This window comes from Bombyx mandarina, chromosome 01 (assembly GCF_030267445.1).
Source record: "Bombyx mandarina strain Sakado chromosome 01, ASM3026744v2".
NCBI classification, from domain to species: Eukaryota; Metazoa; Arthropoda; class Insecta; order Lepidoptera; family Bombycidae; genus Bombyx; species Bombyx mandarina.
The window spans coordinates 14,438,463-14,457,848 of NC_143208.1; the positions used below are offsets into that span (position 1 = coordinate 14,438,463).

General features: G+C 44.5%; 1 protein-coding gene across 1 annotated transcript; it reads right to left on the reverse strand.

The window, feature by feature from the left end:
• Positions 1-376: 376 nt before the first annotated feature.
• zld (zinc finger protein zelda) lies at positions 377-7,735 on the reverse strand. Its single transcript, XM_028187207.2, has one exon. The coding sequence runs from the start codon at positions 7,110-7,112 to the stop codon at positions 3,918-3,920; it is 3,195 nt and encodes a 1,064-aa protein (XP_028043008.2). The 5' UTR covers positions 7,113-7,735; the 3' UTR covers positions 377-3,917.
• Between the last annotated feature and the right edge of the window lie 11,651 nt (positions 7,736-19,386).

The following is a 19,386-nucleotide window of genomic DNA, read 5'->3' on the forward strand; positions in this document are numbered from 1 at the left end:
ATTTTATAGTAAAATTCACGGCTATATAAGATTTTTGTGTAGATTTTATACAGAAATTAATTTAGTTTTAATTCAAAATTCAACTTCGGGTTACAATTTTATAATCAATTTTAATAATTTTAATTTAAACAAAGTTCGTTTGATAAACAATTTATTTGAATGCAAAATAATTTCCCTTGATCAACATAATTGAAGCTTTCCTTTATTCGTTGGGAAAAAAGATATTTTTAAATTTATATCGCTTTGTCTAGCATTTGGATTCATCTGAAATAATTGCATAGCGTTCGTCACAAAAATCTTACATACATGTAAATTTTATATAAGGCGTAGCTAATTCGCTTGGCACATTTGGGATCGTATAAATAAAACAACAATATTTTTGACATTAAATTTATATTTAACTCACAGATCTGAAACTTTTAACTAACGGGTGAATTACATTAATGTACAAGAAATCTTTCAAAGTTTTAATCTCTTACGACGCTTGGAATGTTCGATAGTCTTGCATTAAAAACAATTGAAATTCGTAAGGGATTAATCCATTGTAGACATCTTTTATGTACTGTCGAACGCTGCACCTTGTAAGTCCTCAGGATGCAACGCTGAAGACAATAGAAACAAAACACCCAAAAATTTCGCAAGGCTTAAAAAAAATACACTTCGCATTTTGTGTTTATTTGCTGACTTTTCGTTATGTTTTTTAACGTGATTTGAATAAGTGAAATGAGTTTTAAATATTTCATTTATATTCGAATAGTCAAAAAATAAACACTATTGGCACAATCACTTTCGCCTGGTAGCTGTGTGTGACAGATCTGTCGTCTTAAACTACTAAATACTATATCAAGACTTACTACTAATTTGAGATGAGGCAAATCCGTTCGAGAAGTTTCCGCGGAAGACGACCTCGCAAAACATAGACGTCTCTGCCTCACCTTCTTTGTTTTTTTTTTTTTTTTGTTAAATTGTGCTACGGTAATAATAAACAATTTTTTTTTTTTTGGAAAGCATGCATTTCCGACAAGTAACACATAGTAGGGTTTTATATAAAGAAAACAACGTCTTGTCATTATTAACTTTTCCGATTTTACTCAAAACCAATTTAACAGAAATCACTTGGTAACTAATCATTTAAATTATTAACTACATTTACATAATCATCACAAAATTTAAAAAAAGAAAAGAAAAATCTTACAAATTCTCTTTAATTTTCTTACGATCTAACATTTTTTTTTTAAATTGAAGTCACTAAATTTAACCTATATCCGAAAATAATTAAAATCAATGATGAATACAATAATAGAATATCATTAATAACAAATTTATTGTTATTGTATATTTACATTTGTATTAATATTAAACGACACTACTAATGTGTGCTTTAAACAATTTAAGGGAGACAAACATGCCATCTAAAATATATATATTTATGTATATATATGGAATGGGAATGCGTCTAGCGGGTCATAGAAAGTAAATAGAAAACTTCTTTTAATTAAAACACAAAAGGCAAGTCGAGGTATTCAGATTTGGGAGACCCGCTACACCGCGCTCCGCATTTCTAACACTAAAAGTACTATTACTTGTTACCTGAGGTAGTTTAGTTTCGTATTTTGTTTACTGTAAATATTACTGATATATGCGAAAAATACGTATAATTTTGTCAACAATATAACATTTTGCAGTCCTAGACAAATAACTTCTGTAAATATCGTAATTATTTTATACGTAACGTAACGCCGGCGTGACTGCGCGTGTGTTTTTTTTGTTTAATTGGCAAGTCTGAGGAACAAACGCGGGCACACTTCGACGAACGCTTTGATACAAAGTGGCGTCAATTATATAATATAACCATTATATATTTATCATTAAAATTTATCAATATCAACTCGAAGAGGTAGGCCATATCGATTCAACATTTTCAGATGCATACTGCATTATAATATAAATGATATTTTTAAATACATGTTCTATATTTTATATCCGTGTAAATAGTTGCTGATGAGGTAGATCAGTGTCATATGTGTTATTTCTATTTATATAAAAATATTTCTGAATATAGTCAACATTCAAATACAAACATTAAGTATCAAAAATTAAATCGATATAATGTTCATATTGCACGATCTTTGCTTACGTCTGACAAACGAATATCGGGCAGTTAGAATGGGTTGCGATGAATGATATGTGCAGTGGCAGAAAGCAGGCACTAGAGCGTCGGGTTCGCACGTCACATGAGGCGGTTCACGCGAACCACCGATCACAACCTGAGGACCGTGCAAGCCACGGCGTTAACCCCTGCGCGCCCTCTCGCCCTCCTTGCATGATATGTACCGTCTAACTGTCAGTATCCATCCATCACACAAACATTATTATTTACAAAGAATACTTGATTCCCTTACATTTGTTTAGTCAACAAACCGGTCTCGACTCCCGTGTAATAACTATACAAAAAAAAAACATTTACATTTATTATTTTTTAATTATTGCTAATGAATTTCATTATTATACTAAATTTTAAATATAAATCAATAAAAAAACGCAACAGACAGTTGGCGGAAAAAATTTGGCAACGTTCGGGAAGACTACTCTCCTACCACTAACGAACAGGAATGTATAAAACTAAATTCGTTCAAATAACACTGGTAACTAACAAAATTATTGGATAAATACTTCGGTTACGAGAAGGAATACGAATGTTAAACGAAAACTTTAACGTAACTAGCCTACGTTAAACAAACGATAACATAGAAAACACGTAAGGAAGCACCGGGATACGTACTTATATAATTAAGGATAATTAACTTCTCGAACAAAACGATAAGAACTCTCCGAATACATTCAGACCAAAATTGACATTGGGAACAAATGAGTTGGAAACAAATGTTGGCCGGATGAGCAAACATTAAATTATTAAATGAAAACATTCAGTTCGAGACTGCGTCGGGTCCGACTACCCTCCAAAACCTCGCCACAAATCTCATCACCAAATATTTTTGCTAACACTAACCTATGTGTATATCTTGGCAATATATTCGAGTTAGATAATTTTATGTATTAATTTATTTATAATTTTCTTTTATTTGTACCGACAGTTTTCGTTAAGTCACTATATTTTGTCCTTTCAATATAATAATTAAGTCTATAGTTTTTTTTTTGAAATAACTACACAAATAAACGTCTGGCATCAAGTCCCTTTTGATATTTACAAAAAATATTTTAATTACTTTGTCAAAATACATGTTTCTTAAACGTTAACAATCAATACGATCAAAATAGAAATTTAACTAAAATAAAAATAAAAAAACATTCTAAGTTTGTTAATATTATACAATAGAAGTAAGATATGAATTACTTGTGGCATCCGCCGTACTCGATCGATCCACGATGTTAGCAGACTCATTAACTAATTATTCCTATATATTTTTTTCCGTATATCAATATGTTAAATGATATGGTTCGGTCCAAACGATATCTCAGAATTACACTAACGTCATGTAATTATATGTTTTATTAGTGGCCAGACACTCAAACATAAAGTCACCTTGCGCCGGACACAAGGTCAGATCCAATGAACAACAAAAAACATGCTGCCAAACTTAATGCACACCAACGTGTGCATACACTTACACCCGGCAAAAGTTTGACCTAAATCTGCATGTGTATTACGAGATTTAGAACACATGAACAAAAGTTGCCTTTTTAACGTTTTTTTTTTTTTGTTTTATTATTTTTGTAGTATTCCGCTTGTAAACTTGTTTTCGTACACATAACGGCTAAATATTCTAACGTATTTTGTAACTTAAGTTTCAACTTTATTAAGATATCAACTATGAACCTATGTAAACAAAAATTATTGCGATTCATTTCATTTTTAATGATATGTTGAAGCGTTTCCTCGTCTTTATATGAATGATCTAAAGAGTGTGGAGCGTTTGCGTCGTAGACGTAGGAGACGTCGACGCCTTGACCGCCCTCGACCAGGACAACGAAGTCGATGACGAAGAACGCGAATTTTTCTTAAGATGAGTGTCAAAGTGTTTTACCATGTGGTCTTTTCTAATGAAACCTTTGCCGCAGTGGTCACACGCGAACGGCTTGCAGTCAGAGTGCAAACACATGTGTCTGCGCAAGTCTGTTTTGTGGTTGAATGACTTAGGACACTCACTACATTTGAAGGGTTTGTTTTCAGTGTGTTTAATGTAATGACCTTCATATGAGACGTCATCAGAGAAGCGCTTGCCGCATCGGTCACATTTAAATGGCTTTGCTCCCGAATGAAAGGTTTTGTTGTGTTGCGTTAGGTAGCAGGCCTTGTTAAACAATTTATCGCATTCATAACATTTGTGAACCGGCATTGAGAAAGACTTCTTCATTTGATTTCTCTCAGTTAGCGGCGTACTCGGTACCGTGGATGACACAGCCGGAGAGCCACTGCTTTCGTTTTCGGCTTTAGCGCTCTCAGGGCTCGCGGGAGATTTCATTTGAGAACCATAATTCTCTTTATTCGCATAGTCCATTATATCCTCTATTTTAAGTATTTGAAGCTCGCTTATATCCAATCCTAAAACGTCATCTCCTCGTTTTATTGTTTTACCGCCTACTGCGTATCCATATGAATAGACTTTGACATTTTCCGGACTATAATTTACGGTTGCCTCCTTAACACTACCGGGAGACAGACTATACTCATATTCCATATTATGTCCGCATATTTCATTATTATTGTATTGCACGGGCGAGTTCACCGGATTCATAATAATGTAACCGGCAGCAGACTCGTCAGCGACTACTTGACCCCCCACGTTAGGCTGTGTGATATAGTTTGAAACGTAAACGCTGAAACCCTGTGCCTGCAGTTGCGCAAAACTGGGCAACCGTCCGCCATTGGGCTGATTCGACGTTTCTTGTTCCATAACCTCGGCATTATCTGGTGCACATTCACCAAAAATAGCCGGATTGGCTATAGGCAGATTGTTGATAGCCATATCCATAACGTGGGGGGCCATCCCGTTTGGGTAACTCGGTGCTATAGTCTGTTGAAAATTCTGACCCAAATATAATGGGGTGTGCGTGGGGTCCGGCACTGAAGGCCCCAAAGGATCCGTAGACCTCGGGCTGTACGGGTTGACACCCAAATGACTGAACGGAGGCAGTGTGTGGGCCGTAAGCGCCGGCGTACTCTGCGTTAGTGGTTGAGTTGAAATATTGCTGGTTGACACTGATAGCAGGCCCCTCATATGGTGATTTTGAGAAACAGAGGGACCTGCTTCCCCGTTTGGGGGATTGCCAGAGGTAGATATTGCTACACCTTTTGACCCCTGATGACCATTATCATTAGAAATCCCTATACCTGGCGGTTGACTACCTATATTAAGAGGATGTGAACCAACTTGATGTTGTAAAGGGTGATTAGCTAAAGGATTATTACTGAAATTATTATCTAAATTACCCTGTTGAAGATGAGTGTATGGTGACTTCGACTGCATTGATGCAACGCGATGCGCCCGATCAAAGTTCTGTGAAGCATATGGCGACTGCATGGCACTCTCGTCGACGCTTCGACCGTCTTCTGAAGGGACAGGACTCTGCGTATTAGAATCAGCATTCTGTTGCTGTGCGCGATTCTGTATTGCGTCACGGCTTGGATGGTGATGACTGGATATAGGCATTGTTGCTGGGTCCGGTTGACCTGATGACCTAACAGCATTTTTGTGAAGAGTGGTGTTATAATGTCTTTTTAAATGCCCAGAGCTAGTGAACCACTTATTGCAAGCCGTGCAATTGTATGTTTTAGGTCTTCTTGCTTCATTTGATTTCCAGTTGGCTCCTTTTCCACCAATTGTTGGTAGATTTGACGATGTTGAATTAGCCGGTTGAGTACTAGTAATTTGTGGCACTGCTGGGGAATCGTAGGGCCTGTATGGAGGTTTCATGTCAGGGTTCGTTGTTGCTACAGGCCCTTGGTAATCAACAAGTGGAGGCATCTGAACGCCCGGATAGTTTTTCTGGTCGACGTGCATGAATGGCTTTTGATCATGGTGAACACTGAGAAACTTATCTTGCGAGTATGCAAATTTTTGTTCGGGGTGAAACATTTTACCCTCAGCGGAGTACGTTTTTTGCTCAGCATACATCTTTTGGTCTTTGAACAGTGAGACATCGCCATTCAGTTGAGGATTGGTATACAGCTTTTGCGCTTCCCATGGCATCATTGGAACTGTGCGAGTGTTAACGTCTCTTGCTTGAGGAGCGTCGTCATAGGACACGTTCTGCTGTTCGCCTTCATTGCCTTGATATACAACTTTTTGTGAATCTAGATCTAGAATATCGGATGATTCTTCGTGCTCCTCTTTTATCTTAACGCTTTCAGTAGCATAGCTAGAATTGTTGTATTGTTTACCAGGAAATTGTTGGAATGGCATTGAGGCAGTAACAGGATTAGAACTGGTGCCAGCATGAGCCGTATTACAATGCTCATTTAGTTGTACGGCAGAATCGCATACAAACCCACATTTATCACATTGATTAGGCGAAGGTGATGGTGTTGGCTGATTCAACGGCTGTCCATACAGTGGACTTGACGATGATACTTGTGAAACTCGATCTTGCAGTTTATAAGGATGAAAACGGCTATTTTTGTATTCTTGGCCATACTGCGACTGATCCCAGTTAAGTTGATCAGGATTTTGTGGAAAACCAGAATGTGTATAATTGTTACCGTACTGAGCGCTCGGTGAGAAGTTTGTTTGATCAGGATTTTGATAGGGCGACGGTGCACTGTGGTAGCTCTGCGGTGTCGCCGGATGCGGGAACTGCCCTGAAGTCTCCGGCGTGGCCCGCTGCTGGAACTCCGGGCTCGGCTTCGTGATCATGTTGTCGCTCGAGTCGGCCGGAGCCGATACGGTCGTGGTTGTCGTCACTTTTGATCCGTTATTGTTTTCGGTATCATTCTGAGAGTTTTGAGTGCCCCACTTTACATACAAATTTTCTTTGTGATACTGAAGATGCACTTCAAGCGAATCAAGGGTGTCCAAATAAAGATCGCAAACCTTACAATGATAGTCCCTAGAAGGTAAGGTTGACGACACAGCGTTACTGTTGTTAGCCATTTATCATCAGTCCAATGGAGCACACCGTCTCCTCCAACGAAAAAAAAATAATAAAAAAACGGCACTCCTCGTGGCGACGTACATGTAGTTTACGCTGAATCAAGCGCTACAGGTTAAAGTCATGGTCGCGATCGGCGCGTCTCCCCTCACGGCTGAACTTATTTATACTAGCGCTGTGTTTCCGAAGAAAGTTTTTCGCGGCATTTCAGCGCGCGGGCGTGTGACTAGACCACGTGCGCGCTGTAAACAATCACCAGCCGCCTGATAGCGGAAACCGCGTTTCAACAGCGCCTTGAAGCAATCAACGAAACCTCAAAGTCCGGCGGTCACTATTACTGGCACTTCAATTATTTAAAAGTTTCATCTTTGCAAAGTTCACATTAAAAGTCACGAATAGTTTTCGAAGTTGCAAAAATAATTAATCACAAACGGAGAGAAGTCTGCGAAAAGTTATCACTTATTTAAAAGCCGGTGTCGCGCGGTATAGTTTATGTCGGAGCGTTAGGCAGAGTGCGAGGCGCCACGGGTCAGCCGGGTTCGGACGCTGCGAACGTTTACTAGCAACTGACAGCCTTCCCGAAGTCGCCTTCGGGGGCATGACTTCAATAACAATTCGCAACGTCGTCCCCCACCGAAGCATACGTGCGAGCGAGACCGCCGCACGATGATGAAGTTATCGCTCCTTCGTCCTTTTGTGTATCCTTGGTGCGAGTGAGACAAGGCGCGGGGAAGCGGTCGGGGTGCGGGGGGCGGGGATGGTCCTACTCTTTCTCAAAATTGAAATGCCCGGTCGAAATGTCCGGTGATGCTGCGTCCGAGAAGGACAGCAATAGCACCCACCCTTACAATGCGGGCGGACAGAGCTCTGCGACGAAATTCTCTAAATTTAAAATCTGGTTTCGTGTCACTTTGAAAATGGACAAAACAATTCCATAATAATAAATCGTTAAAGTTGTATTTGTTGATACAGAAATTTTAATTTACCGCAGGCAACTAAGTCACCTTCATAATTGAAATAATCTTAACCTTTTTATCGAGCAGCAAGATCTCAATAACAAGTTGAGCTGACTCATATAATGCGTTATACCTACAAACATATTTTTGAATTCGAATGGAAGATATCTGAATGTCATTTATAGAAAGTGAATAACCTCACGCTTATTTCATTCGAGTTCAATCGGCAACCAATGCACCAATTCTTTTTTTTTTAATTACATGGATTTTGTTTGTGTGTCCGTTTATGTTCTACTGATTCTTTGATAATTTACTGTTTAAAGAAAATTGAATGTAGAAAGCTCTGCAATCGAAATATATATAAAATGAGGCAGTATCATCAACTATGACGGATCATTTACGTAGACAGTAAATTTATGCTGAGTACTATATTAAAGATCACAAAAAAGCGAGCGAAGTCAGTTTGAGAAGCTAGTTATATTGGAATGGCCAGCGCTGCGCAGGGCACTGAAAATTTTGCATCACGGATGTGAGAGGGGTGCGCCAACCGAGGGGGGTACAGGCGCGGTTCCTTAATTTTTTTTTAAGCACAACTAAGAACACGCTTCTTATCTGACACATGGCATGTATATATTTTTCATTTAAAATTGTTGAAATTTGCAATGTCAACGGCGGCGTATGGGCCCGGGGGGATGGAATTTAAGCGTGCCACTCGCACCGGACACGCGTCCATGCAAACTATGAGGGGAGAAACATCGATTTTCTCGGACTGTGCCGATACCCTTCTTCACAGAAATAAAGAGGCTTCCTTCTTCCCTACGATCATACTGTGCGATTTTACACTCGGCATTCCATCGATTTTCCTTTTACTATTTCAACTATTCCATTATTGAAGTATGCGGAAGCGTTCGTTATTTTCCAACTAATAAATGTCCATAGTGCATACCCAAGTGAAATCGTAACGCTGAAAGTTATTCGAAATTGAATTAAGTTTTGATAAAACGAGCTATACAAATGTAGCTTCTGAACGAGACATGTTTTTTTTTTTACATTTGAAGAAAGAAAGAACTTTAGACAAACAACACATTTAATTATTAGGTTAATATTAAAATTGTCTATAATAATATAATCTCATACTGATATTTTTCAGTAATAAAATTACAAAATCGCTTCTAAGCAGGTTACCGAATTTAACGGATAGCAAAAGTAGCTAGTAAACGGTTAATCCGTGCCTCGCGAACTGTATCATTCATAACATTTTATGAGCGACCTCGGCAATAAACACACGCCCTGACAAACAAAGTTCTGCTTAGACAACTTTAGCGTTAGGTTTGCCTCCACTGTAGGCGTTTATCTAATTCTCACAGAAGGAGATCATAGATACTAGATTTTCATTAAAAATCTTATAAAATTATTCTCGTCGATGCCGAAGAGCTCAAAGGGTACGCTGATTCAATTAACGACGTGCCTTCAGCTTGAGGTCAGGGTAATTATAATGCATGTTTGCTTTCCAACACACACTGTCAGTACAGCGACATTAATTTGCTAATAGATTGAGTCTTGTAATATGTAAGATAATAATTATAACGATCGAATTCGAACGCACGCTTTAAGAAATGTGACGTATAAAATAAATTTTCTGAATTAACGTAATGCTAATAATGTGCTTTCGAAGTAAAGAACAAAACAAAGGTTAATGAATACTTTAGAAATACTAATAGGAAACGCTAATGTTTTTTAATCTATAAAACGAGGTCGTATTTTGTACTAAACTAGCGGCCCGCCCCGGCTTCGCTTGCGACGCGATGTAAAGAATTTTAGGTAATTTTTTTACACATTGGGTTACATTATTAGAGTTTCAGTTAGGATACTTAATTTTTTTTAAAATATAATAAATATAGCGTTTGATAGCGTAGCTTTCCAACAGTGAAAGATTTTTTTAAATCGGTTCAGTAGTTTCGGAGCCTATTCAATACAAACAAACAAATAAATCTTTCCTCTTTATAATATTACTATAGATTGATCAAGATCCGACCTTTTCGTTTGGAACGTATTGCTGTTCCGCGAAAAAATAAGCTAAAACAAAACCCGCTAATATTCGAACTCGGCCCGATATCGCGAAATCACTTTTGCGGACTTATTCTGATGGTATCAGTATCAATCTTATTAACGAGCCGCCTCGTTCAACTTGCCGGATAATTGTTTCTACCTAATGATTGGTGTTACAAGTTTGTATGAAACATCTTTTGGCAAGTTTCAGATGAACTCTTTTTATCGAGGTGCCGAAACGACAACGGCTTTGTTTCGATTTTTTTCTCTCATTCATTTACTGTTTATAACGTATTGATTTTATTTATGAATATTCGAGTCGTTTTTTACTGCTATATTGGTATATTTTTTATATTTTCTAGAATTTTTGTAAACTAAACGGTTGTCTGGAAGAGATCGCTTTTAGCAATAACACCGCCTATTGCAAAAATGTATCTGCTTTTTTTAATTGTTTTTTGAATGTAAATTGTGTTTTGGTGTGCAATAAAGTGTATTCTCTCTCTCTCTCTTTTGGAGAATACTACAATTTAAAAAATATATAATTAAAGAACGCACTGCAATCCATAATCACTAGCAAAAAAACTTTTTAGGGTCGAGTTGATTTTTAATACCAAATAATAAAAAAAGAGAAAGTTAAAAATCTCTTTACATCTCAAGTTCATAATCGCATGCAAATAGCAAATAGCAATACAAAACTGATTATTGAATGGAGCTTAGCTCCGTGAAAAGTGTACCATTATATTGTTTCTCGGTATATCTTTAATTTAAGGAAACAAAGCGAAACGTTATCTTCCTAACGCTGAAACTTTACAATAATTTGAACGGACATTATTGTTTAAGTTTACGAAGTTGTAAAGGTAATTGTATGGAACATTTTTTTTTTTGTATAAGCTTATTGTTTGCAGGGCTTTATTTTTAATATCTAGCTGCTTGAAATTTTAAGTACGAAGTATTGTATGAATCAGTGTTTTCTTTGAGGCATTGTTTCTAATACAAACATCTGTGTAGCTTTACCTGTTGGTATCATACAGAGTTCGTATTTTTTTTTTTTCCTACCTATGCTGATAGCCTTGAGAGGCTATTTCAGCTTCACCCTAACGTGTGTAGGTGAGCTCACGGGGGGTTCATTCCGATTTGAGCAACCGACGCGCGTGGACGTGCTCATTGTTTTGTCGGAAGTGACTACCGGTGATAATAGATCATTGTTCGTGGCACATCTGTGGCCCAAGTGTTTCTCGGAATTTGTACCTGCGCCTAATTGCAAGGCATTGCCGCCCGGGAACTGTGCAGTGGTTCTATTCACTCTAATTCTATTCTATTTATTCTATTCACTAAAATTTCTAAAATTCCTAGAATCGCTTCGGCTAATTTAGTGTTACCGACGCAGGGGCCTCGCCGCAAGGCGAGCGCGCGTTTAAGTCCCGGGGCCGCCCCCCCCCGGGCGAAAATCACGTGAAGATGGAGGAAAAACTTTTCATCGACTTCATTCGGGAAAAATATCCGTCGATCGCGCCCGAATTCGAGGCCTATAGGGCCTCATTTGGTAAATATTCTCCCCCCGCATCTCTCGCCGCCGTCGCCAAACATGCCTCGCAGGCATGCCTCGCGTGCCCCGCCGCCGGTCCGTGTTCAAGCGCACGTACGCACGCCGCCGCCGTAGCGTCTAACGCCCCCGCCCCCGCTACCCCCGCGCCCGCGTCAATCACGTCAGTTTCGTCCGTCGCGACATCAATAGCGTCTAGTTCAGGCTCCGATACCGAATCGGAGATGGACTTCGAGTCCGCGACTAGCCCTCAACCCGGAACCTCGGATGGGTTCCAAACTGTAACGCGCGGTAAAAAGCGTACTCGCGTCGTGGAGTCCCGGAGCTCCATGACGAAGCAAACCAAGTCCGCGACCGCCTCCCGACCGCAGGTAGTCGTAACGCCGGAGTCGGACTCCGCCCGCCGCGTAATCCCACCGCCGCGCCCAAAAACCGCGCCCGCGCCTAAAACAGTTGTCCCGCCCCCGCTGATACTCCAGGAGAAGTCAGCGTGGAATCGCGTATCCCAGGCCCTTCAGGCCAACAAAATTAATTATACCCATGCGCGTAACGTCGCGCATGGGATTCAGATTAAGGTCGCAACGCCGGGCGACCATAGGGCCCTCTCTGCTTACCTCCGAAAGGAGAACATAGGTTATCACACCTATGCTCTTCAGGAGGACCGCGAACTCCGCGTAGTGATACGTGGAGTCCCCAAGGAACTCGACATAGACTACGTAAAGGAGGATCTGATCGGTCAGTCCCTCCCAATAATTAGTGTGCACCGGATGCACAGCGGACGCGGCAGACAGCCGTACAATATGATTCTCGTCGCGCTAGAATCAACCCCGGAGGCAAAGAAAAGAATCTCATGTCTCAAAACGATATGCGGCCTCTCCGGAGTCACCATCGAAGCCCCCCATAAACGTGGTACTCCCGGGCAGTGCCACAGGTGCCAGCTCTATGGCCACTCAGCGCGTAATTGCCACGCGCGCCCCCGCTGCGTGAAATGCCTCGGCGATCACGCAACCACAGAATGTTCGCGTGTTAGGGAAACCGCGACGGAACCCCCAAGCTGTGTCCTATGCCTTAAGCAAGGGCACCCGGCAAACTACCGCGGATGTCCTAGGGCTCCGCGTAAACGCCCGAACCACCCAGCCCCCCGAACCGTCGACCCAAAGACTTCGGCGCCTTCAGTGCCGAAACCAGCCTTCGTACCGGCTGCGGTTCCCACCGTCTCAGCGTGGAAAAAACCGCTGCCGTATACGAAGGAGGGAACACAAAACGTACCCCAGCTCCCGCCTGCGACACGTCACGCGCCTCAGCCCCTGCTCGCACCTCGCCCCGCGCCCGCGTACTGCCCCCCGCAACCCTCAGTCGTCAACGACTTCGCGCTCGTGCGCGACTTCGTCACCGCGGTAAACTTTGACCGTCTGCGATCGTTCGCAGATGCTATCCGTAGGTCGGTAACCCCCGAACAGCGGCTCGCGGCCGCTTTCGATCACATTGACGTCTACGAGTCCGTGTCTCGCACGTTATAAAAATTATTTACCGGTAATCAATGGCGCAAAAAGGTAGAGAAAAACCGTATTCCCTTACGTTAGCATTCTACAATGCTAACGGACTCGCGCGGCAACGCGATCAAATTTTCGAATTCCTCCGCGACAATCTTGTAGATATTTTGTTAGTGCAGGAGACCTGTCTGAAGCCCTCGCGTCGTGACCCGAAAGTCGCGAATTACGTCATGGTTAGGAATGACAGACTCACCGCCTCCAAAGGCGGGACTGCCATTTACTATAGGCGGGCCCTGCACGTTGTCCCTCTCGATACTCCCTCGCTCTTACATATCGAGGCGTCAGTGTGCCGTATCTCGCTGACGGGACACCAGCCGATCGTCATCGCATCCGTTTATCTCCCCCGGACAAGCCCCTCCTGAGCAGTGACATCGAGTCACTGTTCGGCATGGGAGACTCCGTCATCCTGGCAGGCGATTTAAATTGCCACCACACTAGGTGGAACTGCCATCGTACGAACGTTAACGGTAGGCGTCTCGACGCGTTTATAGACGACCTCACTTTTGAAGTAGTCGGTCCCCCAACTCCAACATGTTATCCGTATAACATCGCGCTCCGTCCGAGCACTATAGACCTGGCATTGCTTAGGAACGTAACTCTGCGCTTACGTTCCATCGAAGCACTGTCAGAGCTCGACTCAGACCACCGACCTGTCCTTATGCAGCTCGGTCGCCCTCACAACCCAGTCACTGTTACGAGGACCATGGTGGATTGGAATAAGCTGGGCACGTGCCTAGCCGAAGCCGCTCCGCCAATCCTCCCTTACGGCCCGGATTCGAATCTATCCCCCGAGGACACCGTCGAATCCATAAACATCATTACCGATCACATCTCTTCCGCGATCATTAGATCTTCAAAAGAAGTCGATGTGGAGGACAGCTTCCACCGCATCAGACTATCCTCCGAACTTAGGAATCTCTTAAGAGTTAGGAACGCGGCAATCCGGGCCTACGATCGGCTTCCCACGCATTCAAACCGGATTCGGATGCGTCGTCTACAACGCGAAGTCCACTCCCGCCTAAGCGACGCGCGTAACGATAATTGGCATAGTTATTTAGAACAACTTGCGCCCTCCCACCAAGCATACTGGCGACTAGCTAGGACTCTCAAATCCGAAACTACCGCTACTATGCCTCCCCTCGTACGCCCTTCAGGCCAACCACCGGCATTCGATGACGATGACAAGGCTGAGCTGCTGGCCGATGCACTGCAAGAGCAGTGCACCACCAGCACTCAACACGCGGACCCCGAACACACCGAGTTAGTCGACAGGGAGGTCGAGCGCAGAGCTTCCCTGCCGCCCTCGGACGCGTTACCCCCCATTACCACTGACGAAGTTAGAGACGCGATCCACAATCTCCAACCTAGGAAGGCATCCGGCTCCGACGGCATTCGCAACCGCGCGCTAAAACTCTTGCCAGTCCAACTGATAGCAATGTTGGCTACAATTTTAAATGCCGCTATGACGCACTGCATCTTTCCCGCGGTGTGGAAAGAAGCGGACGTTATCGGTATACATAAGCCGGGCAAACCGACAAACGAAACATCTAGTTACCGTCCGATTAGTCTCCTCCCGACGATAGGAAAAATTTACGAACGGCTCCTTAGGAAACGCCTCTGGGATTTTGTTACCGCGAACAAAATTCTCATAGACGAACAGTTCGGATTCCGCTCTAAACACTCGTGCGTACAACAAGTGCACCGCCTCACGGAGCACATCCTGATAGGACTAAATAGGCGTAAACAAATCCCGACCGGCGCCCTCTTCTTCGACATCGCGAAGGCGTTCGACAAAGTCTGGCACAACGGTTTAATTTACAAACTGTACAACATGGGAGTGCCAGACAGACTTGTGCTCATCATACGAGACTTCTTGTCGAACCGTTCGTTTCGATATCGAGTAGAGGGAACTCGTTCTCGTCCCCGTCAACTGACTGCCGGAGTCCCGCAAGGCTCCGCGCTCTCCCCGTTATTATTTAGTTTGTATATCAATGATATACCCCGGTCTCCGGAGACCCATCTAGCGCTCTTCGCCGATGACACGGCTATCTACTACTCGTGTAGGAAGATGTCGCTGCTTCATCGGCGACTCCAGATCGCAGTAGCCACCATGGGACAGTGGTTCCGGAAGTGGCGCATCGACATCAACCCCACGAAAAGCACAGCGGTGCTCTTCAAAAGGGGTCGCCCTCCGAATACCACTTCGAGCATCCCACTCCCTAATAGGCGCGCAAACACCTCCGCCGTTAGCCCCGTCACTCTCTTTGGCCAGCCCATGCCGTGGGCCTCGCAGGTCAAATACCTAGGCGTCACCCTCGACAGAGGGATGACATTCCGTCCACATATTAAAACGGTACGCGACCGTGCCGCTTTCATATTAGGACGTCTCTACCCTATGCTTTGCAAGCGAAGCAAACTGTCCCTCCGTAATAAGGTAACTCTCTACAAAACTTGCATACGCCCCGTTATGACGTATGCAAGCGTAGTGTTCGCTCACGCAGCCCGCACCAACTTGAAGCCCCTCCAGGTTATTCAATCCCGATTCTGCAGGATAGCCGTCGGAGCACCATGGTTCCTGAGGAACGTGGATCTCCACGATGACCTGGAGCTCGACTCTGTCAGTAAGTATCTACAGTCGGCATCATTGCGCCATTTCGAGAAGGCGGCACGACATGAGAACCCTCTTGTCGTGGCCGCTGGAAACTACATACCCGATCCTGTAGACCGAATGGTAAACAGTCGACGTCGTCCAAAGCACGTCATTACGGATCCTCCCGATCCATTAACGGTGCTTTTAGGCACCACAAGCACCGGTCACCGTCCTCGTCGAACCCGTCGCTTGCGACGAAGGGCTCGACGAGCGAATTAACCCCTAGACACAGCCCACTGAGTTTCTCGCCGGATCTTCTCAGTGGGTCGCGTTTCCGATCCGGTGGTAGATTCTGCGAAGCACTGCTCTTGCTAGGGTCAGTGTTAGCAACTCTCCGGTTTGAGCCCCGTGAGCTCACCTACACACGTTAGGGTGAAGCTGAAATAGCCTCTCAAGGCTATCAGCATAGGTAGGAAAAAAAAAAAAAGAGCTCACGGGGCTCAAACCGGAGAGTTGCTAACACTGACCCTAGCAAGAGCAGTGCTTCGCAGAATCTACCACCGGATCGGAAACGCGACCCACTGAGAAGATCCGGCGAGAAACTCAGTGGGCTGTGTCTAGGGGTTAATTCGCTCGTCGAGCCCTTCGTCGCAAGCGACGGGTTCGACGAGGACGGTGACCGGTGCTTGTGGTGCCTAAAAGCACCGTTAATGGATCGGGAGGATCCGTAATGACGTGCTTTGGACGACGTCGACTGTTTACCATTCGGTCTACAGGATCGGGTATGTAGTTTCCAGCGGCCACGACAAGAGGGTTCTCATGTCGTGCCGCCTTCTCGAAATGGCGCAATGATGCCGACTGTAGATACTTACTGACAGAGTCGAGCTCCAGGTCATCGTGGAGATCCACGTTCCTCAGGAACCATGGTGCTCCGACGGCTATCCTGCAGAATCGGGATTGAATAACCTGGAGGGGCTTCAAGTTGGTGCGGGCTGCGTGAGCGAACACTACGCTTGCATACGTCATAACGGGGCGTATGCAAGTTTTGTAGAGAGTTACCTTATTACGGAGGGACAGTTTGCTTCGCTTGCAAAGCATAGGGTAGAGACGTCCTAATATGAAAGCGGCACGGTCGCGTACCGTTTTAATATGTGGACGGAATGTCATCCCTCTGTCGAGGGTGACGCCTAGGTATTTGACCTGCGAGGCCCACGGCATGGGCTGGCCAAAGAGAGTGACGGGGCTAACGGCGGAGGTGTTTGCGCGCCTATTAGGGAGTGGGATGCTCGAAGTGGTATTCGGAGGGCGACCCCTTTTGAAGAGCACCGCTGTGCTTTTCGTGGGGTTGATGTCGATGCGCCACTTCCGGAACCACTGTCCCATGGTGGCTACTGCGATCTGGATGATGATGAGATACTCGCCGATGAAGCAGCGACATCTTCCTACACGAGTAGTAGATAGCCGTGTCATCGGCGAAGAGCGCTAGATGGGTCTCCGGAGACCGGGGTATATCATTGATATACAAACTAAATAATAACGGGGAGAGCGCGGAGCCTTGCGGGACTCCGGCAGTCAGTTGACGGGGACGAGAACGAGTTCCCTCTACTCGATATCGAAACGAACGGTTCGACAGGAAGTCTCGTATGATGAGCACAAGTCTGTCTGGCACTCCCATGTTGTACAGTTTGTAAATTAAACCGTTGTGCCAGACTTTGTCGAACGCCTTCGCGATGTCGAAGAAGAGGGCGCCGGTCGGGATTTGTTTACGCCTATTTAGTCCTATCAGGATGTGCTCCGTGAGGCGGTGCACTTGTTGTACGCACGAGTGTTTAGAGCGGAATCCGAACTGTTCGTCTATGAGAATTTTGTTCGCGGTAACAAAATCCCAGAGGCGTTTCCTAAGGAGCCGTTCGTAAATTTTTCCTATCGTCGGGAGGAGACTAATCGGACGGTAACTAGATGTTTCGTTTGTCGGTTTGCCCGGCTTATGTATACCGATAACGTCCGCTTTTTTCCACACCGCAGGAAAGATGCAGTGCGTCATAGCGGCATTTAAAATTGTAGCCAACATTGCTATCAGTTGGACTGGCAAGAGTTTTAGCGCGCGGTTGCGAATGCCGTCGGAGCCGGATGCCTTCCTAGGTTGGAGATTGTGGATCGCGTCTCTAACTTCGTCAGTGGTAATGGGGGGTAACGCGTCCGAGGGCGGCAGGGAAGCTCTGCGCTCGACCTCCCTGTCGACTAACTCGGTGTGTTCGGGGTCCGCGTGTTGAGTGCTGGTGGTGCACTGCTCTTGCAGTGCATCGGCCAGCAGCTCAGCCTTGACATCGTCATCGAATGCCGGTGGTTGGCCTGAAGGGCGTACGAGGGGAGGCATAGTAGCGGTAGTTTCGGATTTGAGAGTCCTAGCTAGTCGCCAGTATGCTTGATGGGAGGGCGCGAGTTGTTCTAAATAACTATGCCAATTATCGTTACGCGCGTCGCTTAGGCGGGAGTGGACTTCGCGTTGTAGACGACGCATCCGAATCCGGTTTGAATGCGTGGGAAGCCGATCGTAGGCCCGGATTGCCGCGTTCCTAACTCTTAAGAGATTCCTAAGTTCGGAGGATAGTCTGATGCGGTGGAAGCTGTCCTCCACATCGACTTCTTTTGAAGATCTAATGATCGCGGAAGAGATGTGATCGGTAATGATGTTTATGGATTCGACGGTGTCCTCGGGGGATAGATTCGAATCCAGGCCGTAAGGGAGGATTGGAGGAGCGGCTTCGGCTAGGCACGTGCCCAGCTTATTCCAATCCACCATGGTCCTCGTAACAGTGACTGGGTTGTGAGGGCGACCGAGCTGCATAAGGACAGGTCGGTGGTCTGAGTCGAGCTCTGACAGTGCTTCGATGGAACGTAAGCGCAGAGTTACGTTCCTAAGCAATGGCAGGTCTATAGTGCTCGGACGGAGCGCGATGTTATACGGATAACATGTTGGAGTTGGGGGACCGACTACTTCAAAAGTGAGGTCGTCTATAAACGCGTCGAGACGCCTACCGTTAACGTTCGTACGATGGCAGTTCCACCTAGTGTGGTGGCAATTTAAATCGCCTGCCAGGATGACGGAGTCTCCCATGCCGAACAGTGACTCGATGTCACTGCTCAGGAGGGGCTTGTCCGGGGGGAGATAAACGGATGCGATGACGATCGGCTGGTGTCCCGTCAGCGAGATACGGCACACTGACGCCTCGATATGTAAGAGGAGTTCGTATGATGGATTTTTTATTAATGCTAATTCGTAAAGTTAATAATTACCACTCGCGCTGCTTTTAGGCATCCCGAAAGTTTGACGTGCAACCTAAACCATAGAAACAACCCACTGAGTTTCCCGCTGGGTCTTAATCTCAGTGGGTCGCAATTCCGATCCGATAGCAGATTTAGCGAGGTGTTTTCTGCTCATCTTCTCATTTAAGAAAAAAAGAGTACTTTTGGGAGGCTATGTGAGTCTGTTTCACTGGAAATATTGCAATCCTGTATCAATAATAAATTTAAACACGTTATTGCTCTGGCTAGTTCAATTTTTTCAATTTAAATCACCATATT

Coding starts and splice junctions, on each gene's coding strand:
- zld (XM_028187207.2), bottom strand. CDS start 7,112: ATGGCTAACAACAGTAACGCTGTGTCGTCAACCTTACCTTCTAGGGAC.